The sequence below is a fragment of the Pseudopipra pipra genome, chromosome 5 (genome assembly GCF_036250125.1).
Source record: "Pseudopipra pipra isolate bDixPip1 chromosome 5, bDixPip1.hap1, whole genome shotgun sequence".
NCBI classification, from domain to species: domain Eukaryota; kingdom Metazoa; phylum Chordata; class Aves; order Passeriformes; family Pipridae; genus Pseudopipra; species Pseudopipra pipra.
In genome coordinates, this window is record NC_087553.1 from 12,482,411 (window position 1) to 12,509,748 (window position 27,338).

At 43.9% G+C, this 27,338-nt stretch overlaps 1 protein-coding gene across 1 annotated transcript in view; it reads left to right on the forward strand.

The window, feature by feature from the left end:
• Window positions 1-707: 707 nt before the first annotated feature.
• The window catches only part of ST8SIA1 (ST8 alpha-N-acetyl-neuraminide alpha-2,8-sialyltransferase 1), a 129,329-nt gene continuing 102,698 nt past the window's right edge, over window positions 708-27,338 (forward strand). The window contains exon 1 of the mRNA XM_064654478.1: window positions 708-1,415. Coding sequence (XP_064510548.1) covers window positions 1,171-1,415 — 245 coding nt within the window. The 5' untranslated portion in view covers window positions 708-1,170. The remainder of the gene's footprint in view (window positions 1,416-27,338) is intronic.

The following is a 27,338-nucleotide window of genomic DNA, read 5'->3' on the forward strand; positions in this document are numbered from 1 at the left end:
TCTCCTCAGTCTCCTCTTCTCCAGGCTGAACAAGCCAAGTGACCTCAGCCACTCCTAGTATGGCTTCTCCTCTAGACCCTTCACCATCTCCATAGTCCTCCTTTGGACACTCTCCAATAGCTTTATATCTGTCTTATATTGTGTTGCCCAAACTGCACACAGGACTGGAGGTGAGGCCGCAGCAGCGCAGAGTGAGACACTGATCTCCTTCGGCCGGCCGGTGATGCTGCACACATGCCGATACAAAGCTGCTGCTTTGGGAACGGCGCTGCCGGCTGGGGTACGCTCTGCTTTTGGGTTTGCTGAACACACCTCTCCCCACCCCGAGTTTGCTACGTTCTCAAAAAAAAAAAAAAAAAAAAAAACAACAAAAACTTAATCCAACACTTAGACTGGCACGGTGATCCCGGCTCCGGGGCTCCTTGGCTTGAGCCCGAGGGACCCCCAGACACGGAGCGCTCGGGGGGCTCCGCGGGGAGTCACGAGTGGAAGGCAGGGCGGGATGCAGGAGGCCGGGCGGGGGTCGGTGCCCGCCAGGGCGCGCTGGAGATCGGCGCGGCCGGTGCTGGGGGAAAAAGACCGGCGCCGGGAGAGAGGGAGGCTCGGTGTGTGCCGGCGGCGCTGCCCGGAGTGGGACCTCCCTCTCTCTTTCTCCCCCTCGTCCCTTCCCTCCGCTCCGCTCCGCTCCGCTCGGCCGGTGCCCGCGGCGCCGGAGCACATCCCCGCAGCACTCGGGTTGCCGGCGCCGCTGCCCTCCCTCTCTCCCTCCCCCCTCCGCGTCTGGGGGGCGGGCGGAGGGGCCGGGGCACCCCCCGGGCCGGGGCGGGGTGGAAATTTACCGGGTCCGTCCTCAGCGAGGGAGCGAGCGAGGAGCTCGGCGGGAGGCGGAGGGAGGGCGGGGAGCGGCGGAGCATCGTCTGGCGGGGAACGCGAGGGACCAAATGACTGTGAGGACGGGCGGCAGCCGCCACCGCCGAGACAGGAGCGAGCCGCGGCGCAGCGGCAGCAGCGCCGGCAGCAGCCCCGACCCCCCCGGCCGGCTGGGCGGCGATGGCGGCGGGCGGCCCGCCGGGCTCGGGGCGCGGGCGGCGGCGGGGCTGAGCTGAGCCGGGCTGAGCTGAGCCGGGCTGAGCCGGGCTGAGCCCGCGGGCGCCGCATGGCGCGGGCCTGATGCCGGAGCGCGGCCCGGAGCCGCGGCGGTGCTGCGGGAGGAGGATGAGGATGGCGGGGCTGCCGTGGAAGTGGCCGCGCACCCGCCTGCCCGTGGGCGCCAGCGCCCTGGGCGTCTTCGTCCTCTGCTGGCTCTACGTCTTCCCCGTGTACCGGCTGCCCGACGAGAAGGAGATCGTGCAGGGGGTGCTGCTGCAGCAGGGCAAGGCGTGGAGGAGGAACCAGACTGCGGTCGCCCTGTTCAGGTACCGCCGTGCGCGGCCCAAGGGCAGCGGGGACGGGCGCGGAGCCGCGGGCAGGCGGGTGGCTGCCGGAGCCCTCCCGGGCGCCCTCCCCGCCCCGCCGAACCCCAAACTTTATTCTTTCCTTCCCGACCCTTTGTTTTTTTTCCCAGCCCTGCCCGCCCCTCTTGCCCAGCAAAACTTTTTTTTGGGTGGCTCCGTTTGCTGCGGGGAGGAGAAGGGGCTCGGCGCGGGGGATGGATGCTTATCCTCGCAGGGATGCCTTTCCGAGGGGGCTGAGATTTCCGAGGCTTGCGGCATTGCCCGCACAATAGGATGCTTCTCGCTTCCCGGATAGCAGCTGCACCGGCAGCCCCTGTGGCTGCTAACAAAGCCCGGGGCTGGGAGCCCGGCTTCCCTCAGAGATGGGCACTGCCAGGTTGCTGCCAGGGAAAGCTCGGCTTGTAGAGCTTCCTGGGATGCGTAAGGGAAGGTCTGCGTGGATGTGCATTCGTGTCAGCATCCCCGCTCCGAGGAGCACTTGAGAGGCACCGCGCTGGTCCTTGACTCTGCGGTTTATTATAGAAACCACGTGAAAAGGCACCTTTTTTTTCTCTTTTCTTTTGACGTGGCTGGGAAATGGCGATAATCCTTGGAGCCCATTTCACCTTACCGAGCTGCACAGGAGAGGAGGAATGTTGCAGTCAGGGTGCCGCTGATAGCGGTGGAGAACCGGGTCTCTGCAGCGGGGAGGATTTTTTTGAATGGCCCTGCCTTAAAAGCGTGTGCAGGGGGGATTCTCATCCTCGCAAAAATTTCACATGTGTCTGGGTAAAATGCAGACAAGTGGAAGAGAAGCAGATTTCCCTCCTTTTCCCGGAGGGAAGCTGGGGTTTCTCCCTGTCCTCCGAGTAGAAAATTAAAGATCAGAGTAAGTGGTAAACCGGAAAACAAACAAACCCCCCAAAACCCCCTCCCAACCCTCTTTAGTAAAAGCTAGAATGAATCAGACCCAAATTCCAAGGGCCTTTATTGCCCCTTTTAATTTTTTTTCCTTTGTTTTTAAGTAGTGTACAGTTTTATGTTCTTCAGTATTTTTTCGAATGTATTTGCATTAGCCATGAACGGGAACTGACATGTGATCGGTTAATGTCTTGCCTGCTGGGATAACAGAAACTTTACAGTTCTTCCAAGCCTGCAGGAGACATACACAATGATAGGTGATAAGCAGGGGTGTGTTAATATTATCTCATTGGGCAGGCCTGGTTGAAGTCCTGTCTTTAATACAGAACTAGCAATAAGATACAGATGCGTGACCCTTTTCCTAGAACACCTAACTAACACTAGAAACTAGCTTGATCTTCTGCATACTAACTAATCCTGCTGTGCTACAGATCCCCATTTGGGGGGTAGAAGAATCCAAATTTTTAAAAAATTACCCTGATAGATGATGTAGGAAGGAGTTTGGTCTATTATTTTTCATGTTTGTAAACCAAATATTGCTTGAAGATTCGCAGTGCTGCTGCAGCTTCAGTTTACAAAGCGGTTTTAGACCATTTCCACCACGTGGTTTAGTAACAAAAACTCTGTGTGGTTCATCAGCTATTCCACTTGCCCATATGCTTCTCCACTCTCCAGGCATAGTGATAATCTCAGAGATACTACTGAAGAGAGTCTCATGCAATAATAGGACCTATTGTTTCTTATCCGTGTCTGTTGATGAGTTGGTGCAATGCTAAATACAATGAGCTTTAAATCAATCTCTTTCAAAAAATCAAGTTTTTAAGAGAAATTGTACACTGGAGATACGTAGTGAGTATAGTATACTATATGATTCAAATAGTTGTGACATAGAGCTCTCTTTTTGCTGCATAAATTTGCTTCTTATCATGATAGAATGTTTTGAAATTGAAGTCCATGTCGGGCAGGCTGCTGTATATTTGAGGTGATTAACAGAAACACTGTCTCAGTCTTTGCTCTGGTCCTGCTGTCTCTAAGCAAGCTTGCTGTAAAACCTCCAAATTTCACTTTCTGCTGGAAACTGCCTGTGAATGTGAGTCTCTGTTTCAATAGGAAAGGAGGGTTAGAGCTTCACAGACAACCTGCGTGTGGACTTTCAAGTCGTGTGTGTTTCCATAATAGTCTAATACTAAGTGGGCTTTAATGTATTGTTAATATATTACTTAAGAGCAGTGTCAATTGCCATTCTCCCTAGTCTCCTGCTAGATTCTAGTTACCAAACAATTTTAGTTTTACTCAGTTTTTGAAGCATAAACTTTGAATTAGTCTGTGCTAAAAATCTATATGCAAACTTTCACATTACTGCTTTGTGTAATGTGGTGGCATTTGTGATATTGTACAGGTGTTTGAATAGCCAGATCCTTGCTACACAGAGCCAACACCTGATGGGTTTTTCTGCTCCTTTGTGGACTCCTACTGTTGAAGTAGATAAGTATTGTTGAAGTAGATGCTGGGTAATTAACTTGATCAAATAATATTTTTCAAACCTCAGAAGGGCTACTACCCCTTTGCCTTCTGTACCTGGATCAAAGACAACATCACTAAGTGACTTAGCAAGGTCAATGAAAGCATCTGGGTAATTTGGAGTATTTTGAGTTGAATTCTGGCAACCAAGTGCCAGTAGCTCCTCAGTCTTCACTGCCCCTTCCTCCGCTCTGAACAGCCAGAAACCTTATGTAAAGATCAGATCCATGTAAACTCTTGCTAATGCAAGAACACAGACTGTCCTGGTCCTTGTGGAATGATTCAGTGAGGGTTTTGTGTTCGAATAAAGATTCCCAGAGCTGGTTTTCAAATAAAAATACCTGTGTAAATAGCCATGGATTGCTCTTTTGAAGTGTGTGGTGTCTTGCTGCAGCTGTGATGAAGGATAGTTTATGGGAGTAACAAAATGAGCAGGATTAAGCCTTTGACTGTGTGTGACTCTGTGTTTAAAGCATGCTCTCAGCCTGGACTCTACATGCATGGCTTTTGTGAGAGGTCCTGGCATGTTGGATGGGGCCCTGAGCAACCTGGTTCAGTGGAAGCTGCCCCTGCCCATGGCTGTGGGGTTGCTTGATGATTGTTAAGGGAAATGAGATGATTGTTAAGGTCCCTTACACCCCAAACCATTCTGTGATTCTACAAGTGCACCGAGTCGTGCTGCCAGCAGTGCAGTGGGTGTCAGCACGAGAGCTGCCTGCCTTCTTCGATGGAAGGACGTGTGTTGAAAAGCCTGAAGATGCAACTGAAGTTGCATTAAAAGTTGATTAAAAGAGCTATTGGTCCAAATCCTTTCCTCAGCTGAACACAGGTTCCTTTAAAGTCCTCAAATTCAGGGCATTTGCGGTTGTGAGCACAGCCTACCAGACATCTATCACTAGTGGCATCCTTTAAATTTCAACTCAGGAGTGGCCAAGGGTAGTCAAACTCTCCGCTGTGGAAACATCTCCTGTCTGACAAATGCTGAATAGTCTGTCAGTCAGATGGTAAACTGCTTGAACTACAAAGTGGTCAGAATAGGAATGAGATTGTCATTACAGTCACTAATAGCTAACATGGCTAATTTGCCTACAATATAATGGCTTGTCATCCTCTGAGGTGGTTAATGTTATTGCGCCCTAATTGTTTTTACAGATTGCTCAGGGTTTTTTTTAAGAGCCTGGGGCTGCTGAAATTACTTAGGCAAAAATGTTGTTAATTGTTGTCTCTTATTTGTTGAAGTAAATGACATACAATAATACCTTTAGGATGGTTTTATTTAAAATGTTGCAATTCATTAAAGGCATAGCTGGATCTTTTCGTCTGCCTTACAAGCTCCATACAACCACAAATCCCAAGCGCTGTGTGTTTATGTGACACTTTTGATTGGGGTGGACCTTCTCTGAGGAGTGACTTTGCTTGGGGCCAGTGGGCTTTTGACTGTCAGGAGTCCCACCGAAGGGGTTCAGTGGTGATTAGTGACTTAGAGGTTCTTCAGGAAGAGACGGAACAATCTCTGCATGGCAACAGAAAGGCCTCCCTTGAGATTCAGACTGTGATCTTGCTTCTGCTGCATCAATTTTGTGTGATGCCGAAAGATCACCCAGGGTTTATTCTGGGGGTAACTTGATTAAGCTGGTGGAAGATGTCCCCTGTGAACTCACTGTTTGTGACCTGCCTCCAGTCCAAAGCATCTGCTACAACTTGACTCTGCTCTTCCGTGCCAAGCAGGCCATGCTCACCTTGGCAGGTGGCTTCTTCCCTCCTTTTCATCAGGCTTGGCCTCTTGTCCATTTTCCGCGGACAGAGTGGAGAAGCTACTGCCGTGAAATCACCCAACGGGATCAGTGGCCGGACTGGACGGGATATCCGGGCATGGCAGGCTCTCTGGTGCTTGCAGTGTGGACAGACTGTGTGGAGCCTTTCGCGTGCCTTGCAAAAAGAATGCTCTGTTGCCTCTGTGTGCTGTGCCGGAGGGGCTCTTCCGACTGTAACCTTCCCTGCCAGCTGCTCTCTGCCAGCTGTTCCTTGTCTGTACCTTGAGTGCAATCACAGCGGGCGCCGAGGAGCTTCCCCGTGTGCAAATCCTTTTTCATTCTGGATTGTGTTAACACACAATTCCAGGTCACTTCCCCGTCTGGGTGAGACGAATGGTACTGCCTAGTCAGCAAGGGTTTCTTTAGTTCAGATGGCTTTTTTTTTGTCTTCTCTTTTGACGTGTTGCAATCCCAAGTGGAGTATTTCAGGACAAATCTGAGATTAAACTTCATGTTGCTCAAGTGAGAGTTAGATAAGAGTTTTGCCCTGCTTAAACAGCTTTAGCAGATGCGGAATTATTCCTGCTTCTCTCACTGAGACATGTGAAGGATGGACTTAAGAGCAGAGCTGGGAGGTGCTGGCTTAGGTTAGTTCTGCCTCTGTGGCCTGTGATGCCCTGCCCTGAAACTAGTGGATACGCTCACATGCTGTGCAGTGGCAGAATCCAGCTGATTTTTCTCTCCTGAGTAGGTTCTGCTACTGCCTGGCTGTGTTTTTATCAACATTTCGCTTGATTATTTTTTTTCTGGTTGTATTTGCTTCATTGGTGATAAGTGTGTTGTAATTTGTGGTTTCTTGGTGTCTGTAGCTGAGGTGGGAAGTTGTTTTGGTGAAAAGGTACAATTTGAAGAGCAAGTTAAGGATGAGAGGAAAGAAATGTTCTTATTCCATGTTATTATTTGGAGGCTGTGATGAAGAAAGCAAGCTGTAGAGGGTTTTGGCTCCATATCTTTAAGATCTTTAGATGTCTTTGGATACCTGGATGACATGAAAACTATGAGAATTAGCTCACTGTGTCTTTGCAGATGAGGGCTGTGCTGGCAAGATAGGAATTGACTGAAATTCCGAAGTTCCAGCTCCTGATATCCTCCTTCCTTGACCCTAAGTAGCATTTTCTTACAGACTTGATTCATGATCCCCATGAAGCAGTCAGTGGAGATCCCTGTTTCTAATGTCTTGCAAAGATGTAGCCAACTCCCTGAGGCTCTTTTCCTGTTAGCCGGGAGCATCCAAAGGCCCAGAGCCAGGCACTGGGGAACAGGAGGAACAGAGACTTTACTGGAATTTAGGTTACCCAACTAGGGCCCCAAAAGTCTGGTATGTACATACACAGACACTGCTGGATTTGTGTATTTTTACATCTGTGCTTTCCTTTTTAATGCCGTAGAGTGGATGGAATGGGCACTGACTTGTCCATACAATACAGTCACTGGTGATTTATTCTTTTAGTTGTAATTTTCATCTTCAGAGCAGCTGAGAGTGTTGCTCCCATTTGACATGTGTTCAATGATATATATTAAAAGACCTATGGAAAATGAGTTGTCTTTCCCCCTTTGGAATTTATCCTCCCACAATGTGGATGAACCTCACTGAAATGAGGAGTCTGTTTGGACTGCAGTTTTCTGTTGTTCCAGTTTTGTAAGCACCAAAAAATGCTTAAATTTTAAATCCCTGTATAACTATTAATCTTTTTCTGTAAGCTGCATGGGGTCCTCAAAGTATGAGAAAATTCCTCCTAACGTTAAATCATTTTAAAATAGCTTCATGGAGTTAAATTCATACTGAGGCACATTAATCCATGTTAAGTACTATTTGTAAACCACAGTGCACGTTCAGGTTTTGTCATGTCACAGTTTTTATGTACAGAAGACTAAAGACAATTCTTCTGCCAGGTCTTTTAATCTGTGATAAACAGAGGTTGGGATGAGGCACTGATAAGTCATTTGGCCCTGGCAAAGTCTTTTAAAGTAATTGCTACGGAAGCTCTGGGCTTCGTGAAGAAGTTGTGCCTGTTGCCTTGACCTTAGTGATAGTTGAAATTTTTAACAAGGTGAATTAAACCATGGAGAACAACATCCTGGCTTTGACCAGGATTCTGAAGGTCACTTTCCCACTGCTCTGTTGAAATCAGATTGTTATAAAATATTTTACGGCCAGCACAGTGGTGGGTTTTTTTGTTGATGCTGTATTAAATCAAAACAGATTGGATTATTTTGACTTCTACTGTTTCATCTGCCAGGAAAATGCCTTCCTGAATTTCTTGGTTTAGAGTTTTTCTTTTCAAGTGGAGATGTGGCTACAATGAGGCTTTTAAAGCTGCTGGGAACAGCTGAATACTGAATAGAAATGGTTAACTTTTTTGTCTTCCATATTTGCTGTCAGCATCACTTAATTTCCCAAACAACCACCTTGTTTATATTTTTTCCTTTTTATTTTTTGCTTCACCTCTTCAGTCTATTCCTATTCTTAAGCTGCTTGATGCCCTCCTCAGCTTTCAGGGGAGCCCCAGTCTTTTTGGATGGCTCCTTTTATAATTATCCAATCAACATTCATAGCAGTGATATGAAGAACCTGTGTGAAATGATTTACTCCTTTATCTCCCTCCCCTGCTGAGTTACCAGTCATCTTCTTCAGAGTCTTGCAGCTCAGCATTGATGCTTGGGGCATTTGTCATTTTCCATCCTTGGCATCCCAATTGTTGGCTATCAGGCTTTCCAGGTAAACTGCAGACTTTGCCTTCGTGTATTAGCAAGATAAAGTCTCTACTCGTCAGGTCGCCTCTGCTCTGAGGAGGCACAGCCAGCTTTAATTTAAAAGCTGCTGTGTAGCTAGCCTGTATTTTCAGGAGCACTAGGAAAACAGAACAGCTATTTTGCTTGCTTTCTTGTGGGAAAAATTTGCTCTGACTATTTCTGGAATGCCTGGAGTGGCCATTGCTGTAATAGAGGATAAAAGCTTTGTATTCCTGTCAAAGATGAAAAACAAACAAAACATAATTTTTATTATTTTCCCCCAGTGAAAAGGTTTTAGTGTTTTCCTATGTGTTCTGTCTTGGCCAAATGAGAGCTCTGGGAATTCTGTTTTGTCTGCTTCAATGTTTGGAGGTTCCATCATGAAGGATGTTTTCCATGTGCTGATGGTCCTGCAGTGTGGTGTGTCCCAGTGCAGGGTGATGAGGTATCTGCTGCTAAAATGGTTGGGAGAACCAGTTCAAAAAGCACTGAAATATGCAATGAGGGAGGGTGATGCTGAATCCAAGGCTCTCTGATGCCTGCCTCTCTCAGTGAGTTGGTAAGACTTAGGTTTAATGACAAATGGGATGAAGACTCTCAGGTTACTCAGCTACTCTGAAGGATTTTCGTTCCAAGAATGCGTGTAGTGAGATTTGTCCCAGCTATGCAGATTAGGAATTTTGATTAATGGAGTGGGTTTTCCACCTGTTAGTTCAGTTTTCAGTGTGAAGAAATACCTGGGCAAGTGACAGGCTGCCTGAGTATTCTCTGGAGGAGTGATCCTTCACTTGTGGTAACGGTTTGGTGGGTACTGGCTCTTCTTGCTGCTGGTACCTGGAGACACCAGCTTGCTACTTGTGAAGTGTGTAATGCTTTCATGTAAGTTTTTATCTTCTTTCTATGGCTTTCACTGAAGCATTTATCTATTCAGAAGGGAATAGAAGAGCTTTTTTTCCCATGTATAGCATTCACTTGGGAAATGAATCACTGTTCCTGGATAGTACCTTACAGTTTCACTTTTATTCCCTATTGAGTTGCCATGTAGCAGTCCTTTTTTTTTAAATGTTGATAAACTTTTGATTAGTGATGGATAAATATTTTCATTACATTTCACACTCCTACATTCTTGCAAATCCTCACCAGTATTTAAATGATGGTATGTTACCATTTGTAATATGTTGTATGCTCTGTTTGGCTTAGTGTTTAAAAACATGCATGTGGAATCAGGCATGTGCCTTTGTGAGGAGAAAAAAAAAACACAGGGAAGGATTAACCAGAGTCTAACATTAACAAAGAAGTCAAAGAATGAATCTTCATCTACTGAGGCAATTCAGATTCTTACTTTTGACCAAAATTTTTACTCCTTGGGCTAAGTAACTGACTGCTGTAACCACTGTCCTTCCTCTTTAGCTGCTCTTTTTTGTTCCCTATTCTTTCCATATATCTTATCTTCTACCTTAGACCCATCTGGGGAGAAAAGAAATAGCCCTCATAGAGCTTGTGTGCTGTTGGCTGCTGTCAGCCTACTCTGCTGCCTGTGTGTTTTCCTCCCCCTCCAGCTGTATCTTGACTTTTCAGTCTCTGTTTCCTCTCATCTGCTGAGCAGCACTGCTGGTCAGCAGTGCACCTCTTGGCTTTTTGTGCCCTCACATTGCATTTGCTGGCAGTGATGTTCCCTAATTCTTTGTGTGATGCCCCACGTGATGCTGTGCTTTGGGCCCTTCTTTGCCTCACGTCTCAGATCCACCCGCCTCACAGCACAGGGATCTTTTGGTCCCCTCTGCATCATGGCAGCACCTCCATGTCATCCTGGGGTGCTCCTCAAGGTTTCTGCTGCAGTCGTGGGAGTCAGAGGGTGAAATGATATTTGGTGAACAGCAGCTCAGAGCACAGTGAGAGCAGCTGGTATGGAACGGGAGCAAATCAGGATCCGGAGAAAGGCAAAGAAAAGAAAGGAGGTATCAGGCTACTCAGGGAGTTGAGCACAGGTATTTGTTACTTTCATCTTGAAGCATCCTTTCAGCTGATGTTCATGTTCTTTAATGGTTGTACCTGACCCATGCAAATCATCAGCTTAGTGTTCAGTCTGTAGGTCACATGAAAGCTTGGTGGAAGCACCAGGAAAGGTGGGAGCTGCTTGATCTGTGGGCTCTGTCACTAGACAGCAGCAGCAGTGAGTGCTGCAGTAGACATCCCTAATTAGACTGTAATCTTTAGATTACCCTTGCTCGTTGTGGGTGATTTACTGCCATCCACTCAGGCAGCATTAGGTTCTTGTTTGTCTGACAAGGTTCAGACTCTTTGCAGTCTCCTGTGTTGTGCCATTTACTACTTAATGAGAATGTAAAAGCCATGAGAATAAATCCATGCAGGGTATGGCCATAGTATGGGATAGAAAGGAAATGCAATATTCACGAGGCAGGAGCAGAGGAATGCTGTTGGATCAGATGAGAGTGGGAATGATGGGGTGAAGTCTCTTGCTACAGCTTGCTTAAGATCGATTCAAAAAACACCTTTTAAAGAAATACATGCTGTATTTAATTTTTGTTAGCTTTTAGACCTCTGTAATTTTTATGATATTAATTAAGAAATGGGATGAGAAACTTAAGTCTCTCTACATGTGTCTGTCCTGCTCTTCTGAAGAGTTATCTGTACAGCAGAGAGCTCACCTGTTAAGTTCTCAGAAAGTTTACACATCAGCCACTATTCCTCGGTTATGTGGAGAGAGGACTTTAACATTTATCACTGTGGTGGTCTTAATTATGAAGTATTAGGAGACCCTCAAGGGCCATGCCCCTGACTGTTTTCAGGCTCTGGAGCTCTGAGGATCAGCAGTCCAGGGGGTGTCCACCTGTGAAATTCCACCTAGCTTGGTGATGCTTACTCCTCTCCCAGAGCAAAGCAGGAGCAGATGCTGAACTGCATATGTTTGTGGTTAGGGGCAGTTAGTGTGACTTGGGGAATGCTACAAACTCTGCTGTTCCCCACCCTTGGAATACTTGTGCCAGCTCCTGCAGTCAGGTGAATTTGTGATAGTCTTGGTTTCATGGAATAAAAATGAAAAGGAATTTTTCAGTCCTCATAGCTAAAGTGAAGTGCTTGTAAATGTGAACGGTGGCTTGGCCCCCAAAAGGCAAATAAAAATTCGTTGTGGGTTGTTGTTCTTCAGATGCCTTGTTTCTGTGCCTTAATCATAATTTTGGGGGCCCGACTCGTGATTTCTAACTGCTAGGGATTGCTGTAGTGAGAATTACATATCAGCCTATAATTAGATGCATTTTTTAACTAAGGAAACTGCAACAGTGAAGGGAATAGGAGAAACAAGACCAATCTGGGCATTCCTTTATAGGTCATATTATTGAACATTTTGTCTTGGCACCCAGCAAGCATCTAGCACAAACACACTTGCTAAGCCTTATGGACAAATGCTGAACATCTCCAGGTTTTTGTATGCCCAGTTGGATGAGGCAGTAAAAATGCACATGAGATATTTATTCTTTCTGTCCTGTTCCAGCCGTTGCCTTTAAATGTTTAAGCAGATCCAGAAGGGAACAGCAGAGTGTGGAACTTCAGCTTCACTGATCCAAAAATGGTAACGACAACAAAAAAGTAAACCTATCATTAGAGAAATCATGTGTTTTGATAGTTCTGTTTAGACAACAGAACAAGTGAAAACACTTATCTAGTGTAGTTCAGTAAATGCTAATGAGGTCCAGCATGTGATAACATGTTTATTTTTGCCTCGTGTCTTTGATGCTTTCTCTGATTTTGTTTTAAAAAACCTGGTTTGTGTTTCACATGTCAAACAGGCCACTGCTAGTGAAAGTCTTGCACTAAGCGGGTCGACTTTGTTGTTCTTCCCCACCTAATCTGTGGAAAAATGTATTCACTGGCCCAAGTTGTTATAGTCTCACTTGGTTTTACAAGTTTAGTACAAATTCTGTTTTCTCATCTGCTGCAGAACAGCAGATCTACATCGTGGAGAAAAGCAGAGTTCTCTCTGCTGGCATGGAGGCAAATGGGCTCGTGGGGTTTCTGCTGGGGTGTGGGCTCTCTTCTCTGTAGCACAGCCAAGAGCACGTGTGTAGTGTGCTTTCACTTGAAACCATGGATCAGCCTAGGTGAATATGAGCTTGCTCAGGACTGCAGAGCTTAATAAGTTCTTTCCCAAATTTAACCTGATCGTTTGGTTTCAGGTGATGTCTTTTGTGGCTGTGCAGTCTGTCTGGTGAGACTCTTAACTCCTCTCCCTTTAAGATCGATAACTTACTTTGCCTTAGAGAAATAAAAAAGAATCCTAAAATCCTTGAGAAGTTGTTTCCACTCCTGAAATGCTGCCTGTCTACAGGTATTTCTTAAACTGTTGGGTAACTGCTAAGAACAGATTAGTTTTCAACAAGTTTGAAGGAAGGATGAAGGCTTTGTCCTTTCATCATCACCTTTTTAGGTCTAAAGTAAACGGGTTGAATGTACCGGGGAGGAAGATCTCATAAAACACATTTGCTCTGGACTAGGCAACGAGCACAAATAAATGAGATTTAAAAGTATTTTTAAACCAACTCTCAGGCAGTGTCCTCTCTTAAGATGCCTTGTTGAAGGACTAAGTAGGTTGGATGATTTATTTAGTGAATTTTTACTTTTATCCTCATACTGAGTAGATTTCTTGCATTAATTTCTTGAAGGTTTGTTTAGGATTTTTCCTTGCTCTTTTTAGCAGCATCTTTTAAATATTGATACTGTAAAAGACCATAAAACTTCAGAAAGTTGATTCATAATGAAAAGTACTTTGGGTCCTCTGGGCTTATCCTTCGCCTGAGGAAGCTGGTACACCTCCTCTCAAAAGAGTAGTGGAGGGGTACCCTTGGGATTTCTTACCTCCTTTTCCTGGTCCTGTCCTTGCATCCCTCCCTGCCTGGTGGTGGCTGGGCATGCTGCCCGTTGAAAACTTACTCACAGGTGACATTGCAGGCGTGCCAGCTCAAGAATAACTTATGCCCCCGGGGTTTTTTGAAGCGGATTACCTTAACACTTTGGATCATCTCCAGAACCACCTCAGCTGTCACCAGCACCTCTTCCCACTTCAAAGAGGAAGATGTTCTATAAATAGTGGTGCTAATTAGGCTCCACTTCTGTCCCCGGTTCCCTCAGCTCCTTTTGTCCCCTGTGACAGGACCGTGGAATGAGAGGCGGGGCAGGGTGCACAGCCCTGCTGGCATTTAGCCTTGTCCTGCTTGCTGGCTGTTCTCAGGAACAGGTTATCTTTCTTCATATATTCTTATTCTTACTTGAAAACTGAGTTTTCTATTGGGAAAAGTGTCAGAACCCCCTAATCAGCTTAGAGGAAAGGATTGCCCAGTGGGGTACTCCAGAAGGAAAGAAAATACATGCACTTGGAAGGAGGATGGGAGGGGGTGATGGTAGTGTGGTGAGATGGAGGGGCTTTGGGAGATTGGGAGGTGAAAGATTGGTAGGGTTTAACAAAATACAGGCAAGTAGATTGTACCAGCAGGGGTGCTGAAGAAGAAGAAATACTAAGAGCAGAGAATAAAGAAACATTTATGTGAAGCAGAATAGTGGAGAAAGAAAGACTGTAGGTAGGAAATTTGAGAATGAGTATGTGGATAAATCAGAAGGGCAATCTAATAAGAATAAAACATTAATTGGACAGTTTAAGAACAGCTCAGTTGGTTAGGCAAGATAACCCAAGGAAGTAACAATTAAAACAATATGGGCTAAATTATAATCTCAGTGAAGAAGCTCAAATATCAGATGGAAGCAGATCTCTTGAGTAAATTGAAGGTCCAGTTTCAATGGCCAATGTGAGGAATAAGAGAGGCTATGAAACTGTAATAGGAGAGGGCATTTTCATGCCACAAGATAGGAGAATCATTTTGCTCTAGAGATGACTGTTCAAGTGGTGAGATTTGGAAGTAGAGTGATGAAATATGTGGAGTACAGCCCACTCACTGCAGCTATCTCTGGTACCTGTCCTACTTAAGAGCTGTGGTAGGGAAAATGTCCATATGGTTAGCAATAAGACAGGAAAACAACATTTGTTGCTCTGTTGTTTTTTTTTTTTCATTCTGTGATTGCATCTTGCCAACTAGACAATCCACAGACCTGACATCTAGTGAACTTTGTTTGCTGAGGATTAGACTGTCCTCTGGTACACCAGCAGCTCAGGCTTAGGGATGATGAATTACAGAGGGCAGTTCTTTGACTTCTCATATCTAAAGCTGGGGTTGGTTACCAGGGTTTTGGGATGAGGCTTTAAAGCAAAGGCCTGCTTTGTTTTGTCTGGATGCCATCCATAGCATTTCTGCTGAGGTGACTTCTCACTGGGTGTTCTAGTAGGATTGTTCACATGTTTGGCATTATGATGTATAGATAATGTATTTGGAAACAGAGACTCAAAACTGTGCTGAGGATAGTCAGCTACTCCAGATCTCCTTGGCCAAAAGCACTTGGCTATTTATGGTTCTGAACTGTGGAATAGCTCTGGGAAGGCAAGGGATTTGTGGGGGCAGATGTGGAGCTTCTGCACTTCTGGTTGTCAAATGCCAGCACCTTCTCCAGACTGATGTCACCATGCAAGAAGCAGAGTGGAAGGTGGTGAAAGTCTATGTCTTGGGTGTTCTCTTTCTCTCATTTTCTTATTCTGCAACATTTTCATCATCTAGCTTCTGCTCCAAATACACCTGCTTCCTAGTGGCTGTAGAAATACACCTTTGGGGATCTGCAGGGCAGATTTGTGAGAGGTGTGCAGCATAAATCAATTGATAATGGACTTTTATTACAGTGCATAGGAACACAGAAATGTCTCTAGTAGGACAGATTACTAGATCAGGTCTATTTGTGTAGTTTCCTATCTCTGTCAAGGCCTGACACCAAATGTTGCAGAGGAAGTCATGCAATAGATAGTAGTATAATCTTCCAAATAAATCAGTGTTTCGAATTCTTAGAGTTTTGAGACTACATTTACCCTTCATTAACTTAGTTTAACACCTCATTCAAAATTACTGTTGTTAATTATAAACCTTTCATATTCTTGGTGCATACATAAACAACCAATCCCTTCTTAACCTTCATTATGCCTAATTTAGGAAATGCAGGTGTTCTCAGGATGGTTAGTTCTTATATATTTATGTCTTGTTCTTAGAATGCTGCTTAATTGATTTAAAAAATATATATTTCCTCTTTGGCTCATATACCCTTTTTGTACTAATTTGCTTTAAAAATAAGCCAGATAAATGGTTTATTTTTAGATTGTCATAATGTACCAGAAAGCAAAATGTCATCATGCTGTTGAAAACTAAATAGCTCATCTTCAACCTTGTAGTAAACAGTTTAACCACTGTGAAAACTGAACTATTGCTCTTTAAAATTGCTCAGTTGTTACTTCTTAAATACATTTGTTTTCCTAAGTAATTCACTGCTTTTATTTCTTGAGATGAATAATATATAGATGAACTGGCCATGATTCAATACAGCTCTGTAGCTTGTCATGCATTCTTGAGCTGCAAAGTGAATTTTAAAGATGACTATGCGACCTCAAAAGCTGGCAGTTGGACTGCCCAGTTGCTGGCTTCTCTCAAACCAGCTGGATTCAGGCCTGGGAGCTCTCAATATCATGAAAGGCTCTGTCAAAGAAAGCAAATGTTGGATTAACTTTGGTGTAGTATACATCCTGTGGGTGTGAACATGGAAGTCTTCTCATGCAGGTCACGGAGCCTAACATTTATCTGCCTGACAGGGCACATTTCTCATTTTCACCCAGGAAAGAAAACCACAAACCCAGCAATTGTATTGGAATCTATGTCAGTTCATGGTGAAATCAGTCCAGTGCTGCCCTGACAAGTTGAGGAGGAAGGGATCAGGAAGAGTGAGCATCAGGAAGAGTGGCCCTCTCCTGACACCAGGGACTGCCTTTGCTCCATGTCTCTGCTATGGGATTCTTGTTTCTAACATGTAGTTTCCACAAGGCTCCTAAATGATTATGAGCCACTTCCAGTCCAAACTCATGAGTTCAAGATCAACCAATAAATTACAGAACCTGCTCCCCTCCTTCCTCACTCCCTTCAGGATCTTGAATGCCACTATTTCACGGGCCAAGGCTTTTGTTGATGATATATTCCCAACCAGTGCTTCCTTGTTAGTGAATAGTCGATCCAGCTGTAAGTTGACCCATCAATACTTGTATCAAAAATTATCCCTGACTCAATCCGGAAATCTCCCAGGTTGCTGCCTAACTCTGTCTTGGCCTTCCTATAGGTGCCAGGGAGATAGATGTAAGTCTCCTGGTGGACCCAGAATTTGTGATCCAGAGACTTCTTCGAGTTGTTTAAAGGGGGTTTCTGCTACCAGAAACTGTGCCTCTTCTGGAACTGGCGACCTGGGTAAAAGTAAACTCGGGTTACTGATCTGTATGTTGGAGAGATGGGGAGTTGCTCAGGACCACCTGCAGCTGGAGGTGATGCAACAGAGTATGACAGGCTGAAGGTGGATGGGAAACAGGAAGGTTCCTCGCTTGGGCAGCCAAGCGCTACCTGGGAGTGGTTAAAGGATGTCTCTGCTGTCTTGAAAGAGTTGTTCCCCACAGTGATTACCTAGTGGAAAATGAAAGTAGAAGGTCTGACCAGAGTCACTACACTTCAGCTTGCTACCTGTTCACTATGGAGGGGGACCCTGGTTGTGGGAGCTCCAGCTGTGCAGCGTTTGCATAATTCCTTAGGAGCCCTACAGCTCCTCTTCCCCTTTCCTGTTCAGTGGGATCGCTTGCACATGCTAGCCTGAGAGACTGCATGACTGTGAGAACCTATTGCCAGTATTTTTTATTTTTTAGATTTCTTTGGATTATGGGTAGTCTGTTAAAACTAGAGCACAGCAGCTAATTAAGTGTAGCATTTCAACAGTCCTTCAAGCAAAAATAGTTTTCTGTGATGTGTTTGGCTGTGTATGTCAAACTCTTCAGGTTTTCCTTTTATTTAGAATTTCATCATGTTGCACTATATATAACTCTTGCAGGCATTACAAGGTAGCATGTTTTGCATTGCTGTAGTATGCCAGGCAGCTCTCTAAACAGCAACAGGTCTCCTATTTACGACCTTTACTCTGATGTAACTGGGTTTTCTGGCAATAAAGAAGCCTAGAAAGGATGAAAAACTCTCAACCAGTGGAGCAGAAAGAGGGGGGAAAGTAAAACTCCAGACTTGAATTCTGACAGGAACATTTCCCATAGCTGTAGGGAAGCTCTTTTGCAGCACTGGAAGCCTAGGGTTTTCCCAAAACCGCCTGCTTGGTGTGCGTGCTTGTGCAGAGGAGGTGTGATGGTATTGCTGGGGGCAGGTCTGACAGATGGCAGAGGCAGGAGAGGTAGATGGAAAATAAACATCTTGGCAAAGCTAGGCAGGAGTCATAGCATGTAGTAATCTCTGTGGTTTTACATTTGACAGGCTTTTAGGAATTATAATCTCACATGTAGTGTTACCTTGTTAAAGGCCACCAGATTGGGCAGAGGTTGAAGTTGGATACGTTACATTTTCTGCCAGGACTTCAGGCCTGTAAGAGCTTAGTACATAAATCACGTTTATCCCCGGGAAGCTGTTTGATTGCTCTGGGTAATGGGGTTTGTGAATTCCTGATTTATTCCCAGCAGCACGGAGCATAGTGCAGCAAACTAGTTAGATCAGGATAGACTCAGACATGCTTCCTGTCTTCTCCTCACCTCTTCTTTTTCACTGACAAACAGCTGCTGGGTTTTCACTTCTGCTGCTTTTTTCTGTGTAGCACAGTCTCCACCCCAAAACCACACCCAAACCACTAAACATTGTGGTGTGTTGTGAAACTCCTTTTTCGTAGTGAGTGCTGCCAGAAAGTTGTTTAATGGTAATGGTAAAGCAGCATGCATTGAGTTGGAAACCGGAGTTTTAAACATGTGATGACCTTGACGACCAGAGCTGGTTGGATTATGTAATGAATAAGGATTGTTTCAGAGCTCTGACAAGATGTAGTGGTGTGCCTGTGAAGTTCTGTGAGCTTTGGAAGTGAGTTTTGGAAACTGTGTTTCAGCGCCATGTGAATATTTGTCCTGAAAGGCCAGGTTTACATTCCCTGATTACACTGGCAAATTCTTTCTAGCGAGCTGGGGGAAGTGTTCAGGGGAATCCTGCCAGCTCTCCTTATGGTCTGGAATAGCTCAGATGATAAGCCTCTGCATGTCCTTTGGAAGCAGCTGTTGACTAAAAGAAATGTGGATTACATGTTTAGACGAAACAGGGAGTGCTTGGATCCCCACTACTTAAGTCTGACCCAGGAAATTCCCAGTGTTTTGTACACCCTGGAATCCAAGCGGATAGTTGTGGTGGCGAGCAGTGAACTGATGCTGTGACTCTAGCCAAAGGGACTTGGCTCAGGTTAGGTTGCCAGTGAAGGAGTGGAGCGGCTCAGAAATGAGATGATGTGGGTAGAAAGTGAGGAAATGTCTATATTGGACTCTTCCACACCTCCTGTTAGGTACTGGTGAGGTTACTTTGCTGTAGTGAGCGCCGGAGAGAGTGGAAGTCTGAGAATGCTTTAAGTAATCACAAGAGATGTTTTACAGAGAGCTGTAAGTAAGTTGGCAGCACTGTTGAGACCAAATGGCACAAGTTTACTTCTGCATTCTTTCTGATGAGGTGCTAGAGGGAATAAGGTATACAGCAGTGTTTGCTACTGAGGAAGAAAAAAAAAAATCACTTTCCTGTGATTGTGTTCTTGTTGTGTAGGCCAGGAGATAAGCAACAAGTTTTAATGATATATAGTCACCTGTGGATATAGGAGAGTGAGGTTCAAGACACTTACTTTAACTATCTGAAAATTACATTTCTCTCTTAGTACTCCTGCCATAGTTTCCCCCACTAGAAGTAATGAACAGGCAGAGGTACTTGCAGATACTGACAGCTCTATTCTGCCTTAGATACCTGTGTTAGGGTAGGGTAAGTATCCTTCTGTTGACTGAGGAAAGTCCAGATGACCAGCAGAAAATAGGTGGTAACTGTGTGGTGGCTGGGCTTCCTGAGCATCTTAGGAAGAACACAGACCTGAGGCACACACATAGACTGTTACATGAGTGCAAAATGGAGCTTTGACCATCACAAATCAATTAATACAACACAGAGCTGTCACTCAGATGCTGAGAATGGAAGTAGGAGAGTAGCAAAAAGAAATCCTGTGGTCCAGCAGCAGGCAGCTTCTGCCTTATCATACCAGAGCCCCAGTTCTCCAGTATACCCTGATGATCACCAATAAACTTGATTTTGTTTATTGCTGGGCCTACAGGAGAGCAAGCTGTGAAGACAAACAGAGTACATTTACCTCTTGTTCCTGGGACAGGTGTTTGGAGATGACTAGTGAAAGCATCACAGCTATACGAACAGACTCGTTTCAAATCAGAGCTGGTGAGGTCCCCTCTGATTTCATTACATCTGTAAAACAGGAAATAGCCAAAATTCAAATATGATGGAGTTAAAGTTGAGTGCAAAATGTTTGCCACTTGACTTTTTTTTTTCTGTGTCTTCACTAGAAGAAAAAATACTTAAAAGACTTGGCATTGGAGTTTCTAGTAAAAAAAGGTTCCAACTTGGATATGTCTTTTCCTTTATTTTAATCCACTTAGTGCATTTAACAAAGCATTTGCATCAGTGAAACTGATTTTATAGCACCAGGCACTCAGGCAAGGTTTAAAACACATTAGCAAAACTTTAAAAATGAGGCTTTTAACTGCAAACAGGGGAATTGCAAGTTCAAGGTATATATTTATCAAGTTTCAGTTAAATGGCTGTGTTTTAATCTGTGGTAATTTTACCATTCATTTTCATCTGTTGGAAACCATCTGTCAGCACATAGAAGGATCACTGAACTCAGTTCAGAAATATCTCTGGATACTTGGCCAGCTGATCGTCAGCTGTTTACAAAAGTGACGCCGATGGTTGCAGCAGCTCGGGCTGTAAGTGAAGTCCAGTGTCGGTGCTTGGCGGTGCATTAAATCATGGCTTTCATCCAAAATAGGACTATTAGAACTTAACTGGTGTATAATTCTGGGTGTACAGAAGCAACAAAGAGTACAGAGTTTTGTCAGTGTCCGTTTCAAAGAAGCTAAAGCAAGGCATTATTTGGCATTTATTGGATTTTTTTTTTCCCCCTCTCAGTCAGTAGGAAATGTGATACATATGACTGGAATCTTAATCATAATCCACCCCCTTTAAGAAATTTGTCTCACTGGCTAATTTCATCCAGATTAAACAGAATAACAGAAGTCTTAGAGGTAGTGAGTTCCTAGCAGTTTCATGAAAAACTGGGTGAAAGAGAGAGATCAAACCCAAGGTTTCCTATTTTGTTTGGCAGATCAGCTCGTCCTGCTAGCTGGCAGGGCATCCGATGGATGCTTCCCAACCAGACAAGGCTTGTTCCTTTGCCATCTCCCAAACAACTGATAGATGTGAGATGTGGGAAGCAGTTCCTGAGAAGTGAGAGGAACAAATTTCTCTTCAAAACAGGGCTTCCCTTCGGTCTGTTCCTTCAGATCTATTCATATGTCTTTGATGGGTTAAAACTTTTTTCCAAATGTACAGCTTCATAGGCCTTTGAAAATATGTTTCTCTTTCGTACCTTTTCATGTTTCATGCCTTTTACATATTCTTGTCTCTGTCATATATATAGGCCATAGCTGACTGGCTACCTACACTTTTTGCATCAAAAAGCGCTCGGAATGACCATGCAGGAGCATTCCTTTCCTCTTCCTTTCTGTGGTTTCAATTTTTAGGCATTTCAAGATGCTTAAATCTGTGTAATGGAGGAATTTTTTTCTTTTTTTTTCTGTCCAGTTCACCTTCTAGGAAGGGGCATGACTTTAACTATCAAATTAGTGAAGAACTCCCTATGGACTTTTTTGGATTGGAGCGTGGGGGCACTTTTTTGTGAGGAGCATTATGTAATACTTACAGGGCTTTTATCTGGGTTGCAGAAGCAGGTGGAGAAGTCACTGTAGTGTGATAATTGACTGGTTAGATCTAGGTGGTATGTATCATCACTCTAGATAGTGCAAGCTCAAATGCAAGATTAGAGCTGCTCGATTTATTTTTAGTGAATCTCCTTCTCCTGAAAGAATACGGCCATCCTGTGCCCTTGTTGAAGCCGAGCATTTCTTTTTGCTTGTGGCTGCACAAAGCAAGCAGCAGTTTTGCTGAAAGCAAGGAGGGAAGTGGCAAGAACAACTCATTTCCCCCCTCTGCAGCAGCACCATCGTGTAGTATAACTTCTTGTCTTAGCTGATGGTTCTGCTGTTTTTTGCAAGACAGCTATTCATTGATTTCACCTCGTGTCTGTGAAAGCTGCTCTCCTCCTGGAGGTTTGTAAGATTAAAAAAAAAAAAAGAATAGTACATGAAGCAATTAATCTCTTTCCCTTCCCCACTCCCCTTTGCCTCTGAATTCTCTCTGACAAAACTGCCCGTTCATGCAGTTGTGCCAGCTCATCCTTCTGACAGCCCACTGTGAGGGCTGTGTGAGCAGAGAAGAAAGACCATCAGATGAGGCTGCTGGCAGATAGGATCCTTCCATGAGATGCTGTAGACAGGCAGAGGACCTACAGTCCATCCCTTGCAGCTCGTGCTAACTGCAAAAGCCTCCATAGGCTTTCTAGAGTCTGGAGCAGCAGGTCTGGCTTCATGGATTGGAACTGAGCTACCAAACGTAGATGTCTCTGTCTAAGGCGGTCACTTTATGGTCATTAGAGAGGAAATAGGTGTCTACTTTGAGATGAATCCCACCCTAAAGGATGCTTTGTCTGCTACAGAGAAGCCTTGGAAGTGTTTGCATTTCAAATACTATAAATGAAGTGAGATGAACCCTGTCTTCTCTGGGATGGGCCCTCAGACATAGTTGTCGTATATGGGGGCTGGTGGTGGTGTCATTAGCAAGGCAGAGGAGCAGTCTGGTGCAGTGCCAGCGAATTCCAGCACTGTGTGAGGTCACTTCTCTTGAGCTGCTGGCTGCTGTCCAGAAACCATCATTTGAGCTCATGCTCAGATTCATCACTTCTCAAAGGAATGTGGCTGTTCGTGGCAGTTCCTAGGTGAGATGTTGAGTCACTGCTGCTGTCTGTCCTGGATGTGGTTGGGAACAATACAGACAACTCAGAGACATCCTGTATTTCAATAGATTTTACTGCATGAGTAATGAAGTTCTATTTTTGCTATTGCAAGTCACAACTTGTGGTGGCTTCCTTATAATATACCTCTTTATACATCTGGTATGAGAGTCTTAGAAAAACCTCATCTGCCCAAATACTAGAATTTAAACTCTGTAATTCATACATTGTAGTTCATACATTATAATTTGCGTTTCAAAGCTTATAAGCAGGCTTTGTGCATAGGAGTTTGAAGCAAGTTTGTGTGAATCAAAATAATGTTTTCTCTGAAAAGAGGCAAACAGTTCTGTCTTTCAATAGCTTTCCAGATCAAATCTGCTCCATTTTTAAAGAAAATAATTTGCAGGAGGAAAGGTAAACTTAAGACTTGTCAGATGTTCAGGTAGACTTCTATTCACTGAGGTGTATCCTGGTTTCTTCTAGTTCACAGACATTGTTCAATAACAAAGATAGTCCCTGGCAAATTTTGGCCTCATCTGTACTTCTACAACCTAAACGTTGCACTTCTCAGTCCTCCTTTGCACTTGCAATAATAATGAAGGTATGGAATATAATGGTGTGATGATATTAGAAGAGTAATGTCTCTTTACAGTGATAGAAAAGTGTATCCTTTCAATTACTTTTCTTAAAATGCAGAGTTTTGATGAAAGAGGGAATGCATAATCAACTGAAGCGACTGCATATATTTATCAAGCTATCTGAAATTTGAATTTAAATTCACAGGAGAACCTGATAGAGGTTAGATAATCCAAAGTCATTTGCAGATTCAAAGATTGAGCTAAGCCATAGTTAAATTTTATGAGAAGAGAATTTAGGCAAGTTTACAAGGTGCACCGTGTAATACTGTTGCTACTGCTGTCTTCTGAAAGTGGATAAAAGACTTTAGATCCTTGAAATTTTAAGCACTAATCTGTCTTTGTTTGGAAGGAGAGTAGAGGAAAAAGAGCCACACATTTCCCATGATATTATGAACACTTCTGGGAAAAAAAAGATATCACTTGTACATTTCAACAAAAAAGGAAAAAAAGACTTGGATAAAATCAGTCAGAGATTTGGATGATGTGCTGCAATGCCTGACAGCTCAGATTTTGCCTCCTGCAGGACAGCAGGGTTTGTTAGCACAGGGCCAGGGAAGCAAGGATAGGGTAACCCAACACAGAGGATGGAGAAAGAGATTTTGTGTTTCTTTTGCAGTCTGGGAAACAGAACTGTGATCTATACTGTGTGGGAGGCACCAGATTTTTTGTTCAGTGCTTTTAAAATAGGCTGTAAAAACCCAAATATTCTCATGTTAAATAAAAACAGGTAGTGAAAACAATATTCTCAGGTTAAATAAAATACTTTTTCTCCTTTTTGGGCACCTCAAAAAAGCCTGGGAGAAAGTTCTAAAAGGAAAGATACTGATGATGCAGAAAAGATAGAAATGCTTGATTTCATAATTCTCCTCCCCCACAACTATTAATTTGGTAATTTGTAACAAATTATCTTTAATTTATAGTTTAATTTCTTACTTAAAAAATAGCATACAGCTCTACTGCTAAGATAATGAATGTGGTTTTCATGAACTCCCTTATTCTGAGAAGTGTCTGTGGTCTCTTCAATCTTTCTGTTCATGCAGGTTGCAGTGCCAGGAAGTTCGGTACGTGATTTGCTTCTGTCTGCAACCTTTTTATTGTCCTGATATCTTTCCTCTCTTGAGGAAGATGGGGGAAATATTACATGGTCTGTGTAGAGTCCAGACACTAGAAATTGCTGCAGGGGGCAGGCATTGAAATAGGTGGAAAGTTTCATATCAAGAAAAAAATACAGTAATAAATGTGAGGAGGAAAACGGTCATGACTTTAGTCTTCATAAAATCTTATATTACAGAAAGCTTGCCTGGGAAGTAAACCAGATTATCTCTTTGTTCTGCTCTGTGGTATCCATTTTTCATATTTCTTTTTCATTGCATTTAGGCCTATTCTTCAAGCTTAGGTAACTGGGGTATTTTCAAAAATGAACCTGTGCAGAGCAATGTATTCTTGATTTAGATGTTGTTTTTGGCAAAGGTCTTAATTTTAGTTAGAGCTTAAGCTACTACTGCTGTCCCCAAAAAAACCAATTTTGTATGCTTTTCTGAATATCAAAAACATTTTTATTGGCCATTCTCTTACTCGTTTGGTACATGTCCATGGTGTTCTTAGGAGGGCAGTTCTGAGATCGTCTTCCTGAATAGTTGTGCTGAGGGTAATTTTAAATTTCATCTCAGGTGGGGTGGAGTCTGCTGTAGAGAGGAATGGTGCCAAAATACTTGTCAAGGCTGAAGCCAGCTTTGATTTTGTTGTGAAGGAGAAAAGACCACGTGGCTCTGTGTTGGGTGACTTGGAGTTCATTCAGTGTGTCCCTTGGCATCTGGTGACGGCAGAACGGCGACAGCCTTTTCCCTTATTCTCCCTAATAAATTTATATCATGTTTACCCACAGCTTTGATACAGAGGCAGTTGGGTGTTTGGAGCAAGAGTTTGATGTGTGTGATATCTGCCCTGATAAAATAAGAACATTACATTCCACTTTTTTTCCTTACGCCTGCTGTCTTCTGCCCTGCCTAAGGTGGAAGCTCGTATGCCTTGGATAGTAAGGTACTTTAAACACCATGAAAACCTCAAAGCCTCAAGCTAACCCCCAGTTACAAGTATTATATTGAGCTCTTTAGGAAACAGGAATTCAGTGTATGTGACCAAACCCAACTAATGATGTTTTCACAGGATATTCAGAAGCCAAATGCCAACTGCAGCTACAAACTCATGCGACCACACTGGTTGTAATTGAACCAGTGATTCTGCTGTTGTTGAATGGCTTTTGTAGAGCAATAAAATTCTCAAACTGCCAGCTTGGACCAAAAAATGACCTCAAGTAGAGCCATTACATGGCTATATGACAGGACTCTCTTACAGCTGTAAGCATTAGCTACTGCCTGCTGTTGGAGATGGGGTATAGGCCTGGATTTTTTGTCTGTTCCTGGATGGTGATGGTCATTGTATGGATGAATTCAGGATATGTCCAGGTATGAACTTCCTCAGATTAGTTCTTGATCCTCTGTGTTTCTTTTCATCGGTGCAACTTATTAAAATATTATTGATAAGTTTCTCAGATGAGAAAAGAAGCAGGGCAGCAAATGGTCCAGGGGGCAGAGCAACCTGGGTCTCCTGCTAAGCATCCTGATTTTCAATAGAATCATATATGAAGTCTTATATTTAAGAAACCAAAGTTCAGATTGCAGTTACAGATGGATGTTCCCAACCTGGGAAGCATTGACACCAAAAATAGTGCTAAATAGTTAATGGTTAACTGTACTTTGGCCTTGGACATGACATGTGTGGGTAAGAACAAAGGTCAGTTTGTCCCTGTAGTTGGCGGGGGGTGACTGCACTAGAAATAGTATTTCCAGGCTTTATTTAGAATGGAATATTTAGAGGTGAATCTTGTAAAAGAGAGATTAGCCACAAGAATTATGGAAGGAGTAAAAAACTTTGTTCAAAGCGAGAAACTGAGGAAAACTTCAGCTTTTTTGATCATCATTCAAGCTGAAATTTCAGAAGCCAGGGATCTATTAAAGGAATGGGGAAGAATAATTAAAATCTCAACCAAAACCTGAAGTGCCGAAAAATCAGACCCTGAACTGGGTGCAAATTTATTAAAGGCAATATTTTGTTAAGCAGTGATTTTGGTATCTCCCTTGCCACCAAAACTTCGTGCCAAAACATCTGAATGTGTTATTCGTATGGAAGCACCGCACCAAAGACCTAATTAGGAGAATTTGAGGGTTAGATTTTGAGACTCACAGTGTTGGAGGTGCTCAGACCGGTTGTGTTTCAGAGCCACTATTGGTATTAATCCCTGAAGTATTTCCAATAGGGATGTTAGCTCAGGGTCCCTAAGCATGCAGATGCTGGGAAATAGGTGTCGGTTTAGTTTGGGGACTCCACGAGGTTCTTGGTAGGTCCTCCTGCCTCTACTGGGGGATACATGAATGGAAGCACTTAAGCAATTGCACTGAAATGGAGCTGTGCAAATCTTCCCTAGTGAACCCAAGCGACCACCCGTACCCTGGATTTCAGCAGTGCCACAAATCCCTGGTTGTGAGTGAAGACCTGATGGTTTTTGGCTTGACACCAGCTGAAACTCCGAAGGCAGATCAATTTTTTTTCTCTGAGCCTTCAGATTCATTTGATCTCAAAGCAAAACATGTGAAGTTGAGGTGAATGTGAACTGCAATGTAAAGAAAAGGAGGTTTATGCCAGCCCAAATACTGCGGGGTTGTGCTTCAGATCCAGGTTCTGTTTTGGACAAAGGTTAATGTGATATCAGCTAAATCCAGGCAGCTGAGCAGAGTCTGACTAAAGCAATTCATTTGACAAGTTGTTTTTGTCTCAAACTTGAACCTGAACCTCAGTCATTATTTTATTGCTGCTGTTAAAGCCATGCTGCCCTTATTTAGTGGGAGGACTGCTGACACTTGCTGGGACCTGCAAGAGCAGCATCAGGCTGTAGCTGCTCCTGCCCTCTCCCCATCCCGTGTGCACTGGATCATCGTTCATGGGGAACTGTTCTGCAGACTTGTTTGGAGTCCTGTTCAGATCAGGCTTAAGCCTTCAGTCCTCCTTCACAGAATCATTGAATCATTAAATTTGGAAAAGACCTCCACAAAAGTCCAACCTGCAACGAAATACCACCGTGCCCACTAAACCATATT